At 47.8% G+C, this 8338-nt stretch overlaps 1 protein-coding gene across 1 annotated transcript; it reads left to right on the top strand.

The window, feature by feature from the left end:
• The first annotated feature begins 924 nt into the window (after nucleotides 1-924).
• Nucleotides 925-5572, top strand: LOC125612658. The gene is made up of 5 exons (XM_048791215.1): nucleotides 925-1667; nucleotides 1946-2220; nucleotides 2522-2668; nucleotides 5001-5132; nucleotides 5505-5572. Exons 1-5 carry the CDS (start codon nucleotides 925-927, stop codon nucleotides 5570-5572), a joined length of 1365 nt encoding a protein of 454 aa, XP_048647172.1.
• The last annotated feature ends 2766 nt before the right edge of the window (nucleotides 5573-8338 follow it).

Here is an 8338-nt window from a genome sequence, read left to right on the forward strand (position 1 = left end):
TCAGGAACTCAGAGGAAATGACCATGATATTTTTTAAGTTTTGTTTCAATTTTTTTTTTTTTTTTTTCTTTTCCTCAGAAGATTATCACAAAGCCAAAGGAAAGAATGGAGGACAGGGATTGGAAAAGTCCCCACCCCTCACCAGTAGGAGAGGTCACACATACAGCTCGGGGCACCTGTACCCCTAGTGACCCTCTTGATCCCCAAGCCTTGGCTGAGTCTTCCTCCTCTCCCCAACCCTAAATTGCAGGTCTTTGAGAGCAAGCAGCGGGCCTTCTCTGCAAGCTCAGGGAGGGTGCAGTGGGCAGAGACAGAAGGAGCAAGAGAGGAGAGCTATGGGGAGTGAAGAAGGCCACCAAGGGAGGCTGACGCAGAAGCCCTGGGAGGGGTGAGGAAAGAGGCTGGACCAAGAGGGATTACAGAGGCAGGTCTCAGGCCCTCTAGAAATTGTCAGAATTCATGGGCTCTGACCAGCCCCGACCCCAGCCTCCGCCATCCCTGCCGCCTCCACCCCGACCCCACCCTCTCACTGACCCAGCCTACCCCTTCCTGATCCAATCGTGACTCCACTCAGACCCCATACTGAGCCCAATCTGACCCAGCCCAGCCTTCAAGTCACTCAGAAAGGGTGGGGTAAAGTCTGAGGCCTTGGCCAACGACCTAACCTCCTGGAACCCCTCCAACTGTCATAGAACCTACCCCCAACACAATCCGTCCCCAGCTGTGGGCCAGACTGAATCCCTGAGCCGTACCTGCGGAGAGCGGGAGAGACCAGGAAACAGACAAAAAGACAGAGAGATGCAAATGCCAAAGGGCCGCTCTTGAACCCCAGGGAGAAACCAACCGGCTTCCGGGGGGCCATGGAGGTGCCCAGAAGGAGGGGCTGAGGCAGTTCGGGCAGCTGAATGCACTGGGACTGGCCTGATGCGGCGCCTCCACGTGTCCCAGAAGCCTCCACCCGACCAGCAGAGCACTCAGCCAGCAGCTCCCAATAGCACCCACGCTGAGACCCAAAGCTCTTTGTCAATTGCCCTTGATCCCCAAGTCCATACTCAAGAGTCTCCGCTCGCCGTCAGCACTCTAAGGGTCAGCAGCCAAGAGCCTTCTCACACCACTGGCATTCTCAAGGTCCACCACCAAGAGCCTTCGTCCACCCCCAGCGGTCGCCGGGTCAGCATCCAAGAGCCTCCGCCTTCCCTCAGCGTGCGCCGGGTCAGCATCCAAGAACCCCTGTCAATTTTGCAGAGTCACCGGATCAGTAGCCACGAGTCTTACCCAGATCGCAGCCATCGCCGGTTTAGTATCCAAGACACACCATCCATTACCTACAATGGCTGGGTTGGTGCCCGAGATGGTCAACCAAATCAGCACTTGAGCACCTCCCTGACTGAAATCCAATCAGTTAGCAACTATAGTCAAACCGATTTTGAAAATTTCCAGACAGTAGAGAGAACCGGCCAAACATTCAAACAAAACCGGCTCAGTGTTGATGTCCCCCCATCCATTACCCACAGCCCTGAGGCCAGTATCAAAAGCATTGAATCAATTGTCTGGGGTTCCCAGGAGAGTTTCAAACAATATGTGCACAGCCCCCAACTCAGCCAAATCACTCTGGACAACATTCACAACTATATGCCCCGGTACTCCACCGGAATTGGTTCCTCCAGGTGAGAGGCAGGGACCCCAGCAGACCAGTCTGGGCTAGAATTTTGAGGGGCGGGCAGCAGTCAAAGGTCAGGGACCAGCAGCATAGCTGGTGCATTAGAAATTGGAGGGTGTGACAGGCCTTGGAAGTCTTACCTCCAGGCTGGTCCTGAATGGGACTCTGCATCCAGTGAGATCTGGAATGGACACATGATAGAGAGGGTCTGAAGGCTGGGTCTGGGATGCCTGGGCAGGGTGGCTGGACTCAGTGCTGACGATGATGGTGTATGATCTGATTCAGGTTTCAGGACAAATGGAGCCGCCAATCACTGCTGCCCTTAGGCTGGCGACTGCTGCACGAGGCCAGGAAGATCAGCCGCCAGCTGAGCCTGGTGCTGAGCCTGGCTGGCATGGTGATCATTGGTCTCATTTCTCTGGGCCAACCCTGGATGCACTTCCAGGTGCCACTGAAGCCACCAGGGGACCCCGATGGCCCGCAGACCATCCCCATCAACACCATCTTCTTTATGCAGTGCCCCGACGTTGTCTGCATGTATGAGTACGACCAGAATGCTTGTAAGGCCCGCCCCTCCTCACCACCCTAGGACTCATCTCTCCCAGGAACCCATTCTCCTGTCCTAAAATGTTTTTTCCCTTCCCTGGGATGGTCCTCACTGCCCACCCTACTTCCTACTACCCAATAACCTGTCCTTTCTGACCCAGAGGTGGATACTGAATGCTGGAGGTACCAGCCTCAACACTAGTCCTCTAGAGCCCAATTTCAATTTTCCTAACATGAGAAAACTCCCACTCCCTCTCCCCTGTGCTCAGAGGCGAAAAGACAGTCTTGGTGTTCCTGGTTCTCTTCCTTCCCCAGACTTGCTGGACCTTTCCTGGGCCTTCCTCGTTATCTCCAGTATCACCGGCTTCTGCCTCTGTGTGGCTCTAATAAGCACCCTCTTCTTTACCAGCTCCAACCTGCCCATGCTGGACTTCTTCCTCTTCATCAGCAGCATCATGACAGGCACAGCACCTAAGATCCTTCCCTCAGGAACCAAGGCGAGGAGTATCTTGCCCAGTACTGACCATGGAACCCAACCCCATCTCCACCATACTCCTCACCTTTATCCCCAACCCTAATCCTATCTCCTTACAAATCTCCAACTTATCCCAATAAAAATATCAACCTTCAACCCAACTCTACATTCAGACCCAACATCAAGCTCAACTTTAACGCTTGCCTCCATTGCCAACAAATCTCAAACTCATCCACATCCTCCACTGTAGATCCATTCCCATCCCCACCCCATCCCAACTCTTCTTTTCAAACCAATCCCATAAGTATCCCCAATCTCTTTATAAATCTCAACACCCAACTTATTCCCATTCCTGATTGTGCTCAACATTTGTTTCAAATTCAACCCAATCCTATCAGCTGTGAACTTCAACTTCAGTCCATCTCCACCCCCCCACCTCTACCACCTATGAACCTCACCCTCAAACCCAACCCAACCAATTCCCAACTCCATCCTTTTATCCATATCCAATCTATCCTCTTCCCAACCACAACCCATCACCATCCTCAACCACAATCCCATCCCTACACAACCTCAGCTCCAGCCTCTCCCTGATATCCAATCCCATCCCAAATCCTGTCCCACCACCACTGCTCTCTGATTTTGGTAAAGCTGCTTCCTCTTTCTGAGCCACTTTTCTCATCTGTGGGTTGAGGATAAAATTTCCTACCATATGGAGATGTAGTGAGGACTGTATTGGATGTCAGTATTGGACATGAAGGTGATCTGGTTGCCACGTCTGTCACCCCATTGATTGGTCAGGGTGGGATTGGCTGGTCTGAAAGACTAGGTGTGTGTCCACTTCCTCGTCACTTCATGTGTGTTCCTCCAAAGCTGCATGCTCAGTAGAAGAGGATGACCCCCTTTAATGGAAAAGGGCTGCTTTCTGGTCAAGGGAATATGAACACTGTGCTTCCCTGCTAGGCCCCCAAAACAAACTCTCAGGGCCCATCTATAGTCAAGTCCCCAAGACTTCAGACATATCCAGATGAGGTTCTTCATGTAGCAATCTGCCTTTCAAAAGCAAGGAAAAAATTGTCAATACTTGATGCCAGCTATTTAACTTTGCACAAATCCTTACCAAGAGAATCCTCTCACCTGATCCAAATAACACAAAATTGATATACTGATTTAAATGTTTAGTTTCCATTTGCATGCCACAGTTGCAAAAAGTGTGTGGGGGGGAGGATTTTGCTCTAGAATGAGGAATGTTGTCTTCCTGTCAGTTGTAGTAATTGACCACAACTTTCAGTTGCTTTGGGAAAATATTTTTGGACACTGATGGTATAGCCAAGAATAGAGACCTCTCAACTTCCTGTTTCCTTGTTAGAAACTGGTATCCACTTTGTCTACTAGCTTATCCTAACTATTTAAATATAAAGTACAAATAGCAGAAGCCACCTTAATTTAAAACATCTAAAAGAGGACATTCTTCTAAAAGAAAATCATTTCTGTCTATTCCCTCTTTGGGGGGACAGATGGGGGACACTGAGGGTTTAACCCAGGGGCAATTTACCACTGAGCTATATCCCCAGCCCATTTTTAAAAAAATTTTGAAACAAGGTCTCATTAAGTTATTTAGGGCCTCACTAAGTTGCCAAGGCTGACCTTGAACTTGCAATCCTCCTGTCTCAGCTTCCTGAGCAGCTGGGATTGCACCCATGTACCACTGTGCCCAGCTTCCCTCTTTTAACTAAATAGAGAACATCTCCTATATTATTTTTCTATAACACAAATTAGCCAGTACTCCACAATCTGAAAAAGTCTTTCCTTTTTATAAATTACCTTTAATTCATAACATTTCAAATTATCCAGAAAGATTGAGATCTTTGTTGCTTCAAAAGACCAAAATTAAGGACTTAACATAATGATAATCCATCTTTGAGGAATTACTATGTGCCAGGAAATGTGCTGATCACAATATCTCCTCATGTTAACCTTACAGGATGGGTACTATGATATGCCCACTCTTCGGATTAGAGGCTCAGAGAGATGGAGTGGTTGCCCTAAAATGAGGTGCAGAGGCAGGATAAGAGACCTGGTCTGTTAGTACAAAAGCCTATGGGTTTCCTCAATATTGTTGCTTAGTTTTTAAAGACCAAGACTTGACTTCCGATACCGTCTAACATGATATTGTCAGGAGCCAGTTCTCTCCTTGTAAGCAGAGATATAAAGGTTGGGGAGGTCAAAAAAAGAGGGGGAAATAATGAATCAGCTCAACTCTGAGCAAGGGTTCTCACACACCTGATTCCTGGTCTACTAACATCTGTGTCCATGCAGGGGCCAGTATCATATTGGGCGTCCTGTTCTACCTGATGCAGGCCCACAAGTTCCTGCAGGAAGGCATGACCTACAAGCTGGGCATCAGCTTCTATCTGGCATGGACTGCCGTCTTCTTATTCCTGATGAATGGTCTGAGTTGGGATGGGTTGGGTTCAGGCATGGCTTCAGGGATGCAAATATGTATTGTGTGGGATAGTTTGGGATGGCAGTGGGGTTGCAGACAGCGCTAGGTAGGGTGGTTTTGAGGTGTAAAAATGGGGTTTAGGACACACATGGGGCTGGATGTGGGATTGGGTTTGAGTTTAAAAGTTGGTTGGGGACAGTGTAGGAGATAAAGCCAAGTTTGGATTTAGGGATGGGTTTGGAGATAAGTTAAGGAATGAGGAAGGGTTTGGAGATAAATTAAGGAATGAGGATGGGTTTGAGGATGGGATTGGATGCAGTGTAGGATTAATCTAGTGAACTCTGTATCTCACGCCCTCTGTCATCTTCCTCTCCCAGGTTTATTCTCCTATCTGAATTATATGAATTTCTGGTCCATCCTGGCGATCCAGGCCATCTGGGCTTAGCACATGGGAATGAGCCCACAAATGGCCTGCTCTCATGGCTACTTGTCAAGCACCTGACAACCCTGCTGTCTAGCCCCCACCCCCACCAAGAATCTTGTATTTTTTTCAGTCTCCTCTGACCTCCCCCCAAACTCAAATTAATAACCTATATTTTGAAATAACCTGTATTTTCTTTTTTTTTAAGAGAGAGAAAATTTTAATATTTATTTTTAGTTTTCGGCAGACACAACATCTTTGTTTGTATGTGGTGCTGAGGATCGAACCCGGGCCGCACGCATGCCAGGCGAGTGCGCTACCGCTTGAGCCACATCCCCAGCCCCTAACCTGTATTTTCTGCCCGGAATATTCTTTATTTAGTTCTGTTCCTTGAAAGCATTTTGTGGAATTGCTATCTTTCTGATGCAGCCATTCTTGGGTTCTCTGGGTTTGGAGGGACAGGGAAGGAAAGGGACTCAGAGGTAAGGGACCAAGGCGCAAGATCAGCAGGGACTGGACAATGATCCCTGGCATACAGATGATGTCCAATCAATGTTTATGTTAAGAGCTGATTCTCTCCCATGCCCTTTGTCTTCAACTTTGACTTCTGCAATCCCCAATAATTTACCCTTTTTGAGGTAATTCTCTCTCCACCTTTAATTCATCTCTCTCCCTTAGTAGCAGTCTGACACTCACCCTGTCTTTCTTTTTCCCCAAGTCCCTTGACACAAGGCTCTTCTATGTAGCAGTTTTTTGAAGAAAGTTTGGGGCTACCACTTGTTGAACAAGGCAGGGTTGAACACACAAATACAAAATTATATCATTGCCCAGGTCCCCCCCACAGGACCTCACCCTCGAGCTCCCCTTTATCTCCTCACAGAGTGGTCAAGCTGCCAGGCTTTTGGTCTGGGCTTTGCCACTTAGTAGCTCTGTGACTGTAGCAAGTTGTTGAACCCATTTGGGTCTAGGTTTCCTCATCTATAAAATGGGGGTAATGATAGTACATGAATCTAGGTAGAATTTGACAAAATGCCCCCAGAAAATGTGCTCCTTCCATGTGTTTATGATAACCTTCCCTTATCTCCTGCTATAGTTCCCCAAATCCATTCTTTTTAAAATAGATGGAGCCACAACTATGTGCCAGACACTGGATCTATAGGAGTGATCAAACTAGACACAAATCCTTATCATTGTGGAATTGACATTTTAGCAGAGAGGCCAAAAAAAAAAAAATTAACCATAAACAAATAGGAAATAATATGTTAGGGAATAAGTGCTATAATAAAATAAAGGAGGATAAGGAATATGGGGCTAGGAAGGAGGGGGCCTGACTGGAGTGGAGGCAAGGCAGGGGGACTCTATGCTAAGCTGACCTGAGCACAGACATGACTGAGGGATGAGAGAGCCATGTAGACTGGCAGAGTTCTAGGCCCATTAAGACAGAAGTGCAAAGGTCCTAAGTTGAAATGTACTTGGCAGGTCCCAGGAACACCAGAGAGGCCAAGAAGGGAGAGAGGAAGAAGATAAGTGCAGAGAGGGAACAGAGAGGTGAGATCACTCAGAGCCTTGTGGGTCACAGTGAGAACTCTGCTTTTGCTCTGGAGTGAGGAGTGATGGAAACATCTCATTTCCGAAAGGCAGAAACCTAGTCTTTTCCTTTCACTTCAGACCACTAGGTCCATGCAAGGAATCTCCTCATCAGAAGGAAGAAAGCAATCCAGATGACCAGGGAGACCAGCTAAAGAAAGTATGTACTATTCACGCAAAAGATCGAAGTATTTCCATATGTCCTTATGTTGTGGGGACAAAAGAGGCAAGGCACCGAAGGTAGCAGGAAACAGTTTTATTTGGCTGCAGACAGGTTCAGAGGGTACAGTCTTTGCTGTAATCAATCAATCTTCTGAACCCCGAATACAGGTAATTTCAGAGTTTTATACCCAGCATGTAAGGGGAGGGGCTCAGAAGTTCCACAGTCTGCAGAAGTTCACACAAAAGCAGCTTTTTCCTTCACTGTTTTGGGCAAGTTAATACTTCAAGGACAACACCTGAGAAGGGAGAGCTTCTTCTCCCCTTTCTTTCTTCCCCTGCCAGCTGTTACCGTGGAGCCCAATTGGTATCTTCTCTTCTCTTAAAAAATGTAGACATCTCTGTGAAGCCCAGCTCAAGGCCAGAAGCCTCCTTAGCACATTTCTACAAACTACTGGATACATTTGTGAAAAATTATTAAGGGGATGCCCAGCACCTGGAGTGCTGGTATCTTCCTGGCCGGTGGCCAAGCAAAACAGGGCAACAGTTAAATAGGAAATTTATCCATATTGAACTTTTTCTCAGAGACTCTTTGGCTGACAGTCCCAAAATCAGCCATGGTGAGAATTCCTGGAGAAGCCCAATTAAGACATTTTCTGTGGAGAGAGGGGGTGCCACTTCACTTACATGGGAAGACTGTTTGTGGGGCAAACTGGAACGGAAAAAAGCATCTGTGTGTGTGTGTGTGTGTGTGTGCGCGCGCGCGTGCCCAAGTACAAAATCCACACCCAAAAGGTGATGGTGGCAACCTCTGGTGAGTAGGTCTGGAGTGGAAAAGTTTCATTTACTTTCAAAATAAACATCTTTAGAATCACGTTCATTGAAAGACACTCCCTGAATCTCCAACCCCTCAAAGAATCCAGGACCCCAGGCCTAGAACCACCTAAACGGTGGAGAGCTCCAAGTCCAGTTCTTCAGATTCTAAACCAAACAAAGGTTTCGGGCCCTGCCCTCCTCACCGAGACCCCGGAGTCCCACCTCCCC

This window comes from Marmota marmota, unplaced genomic scaffold, assembly GCF_001458135.2.
Source record: "Marmota marmota marmota unplaced genomic scaffold, marMar, whole genome shotgun sequence".
NCBI classification, from domain to species: Eukaryota; Metazoa; Chordata; class Mammalia; order Rodentia; family Sciuridae; genus Marmota; species Marmota marmota.

Bases quoted from the DNA above. Each gene is read 5' to 3' on its own strand.
- LOC125612658 (XM_048791215.1), top strand. From the start codon at position 925: ATGCGGCGCCTCCACGTGTCCCAGAAGCCTCCACCCGACCAGCAGAGC. The intron at 1,668-1,945 runs GTGAGAGGCAGG...GATCTGATTCAG, and splicing joins ACCGGAATTGGTTCCTCCAG to GTTTCAGGACAAATGGAGCC. The intron at 2,669-5,000 runs GCACAGCACCTA...GTGTCCATGCAG, and splicing joins CATCAGCAGCATCATGACAG to GGGCCAGTATCATATTGGGC.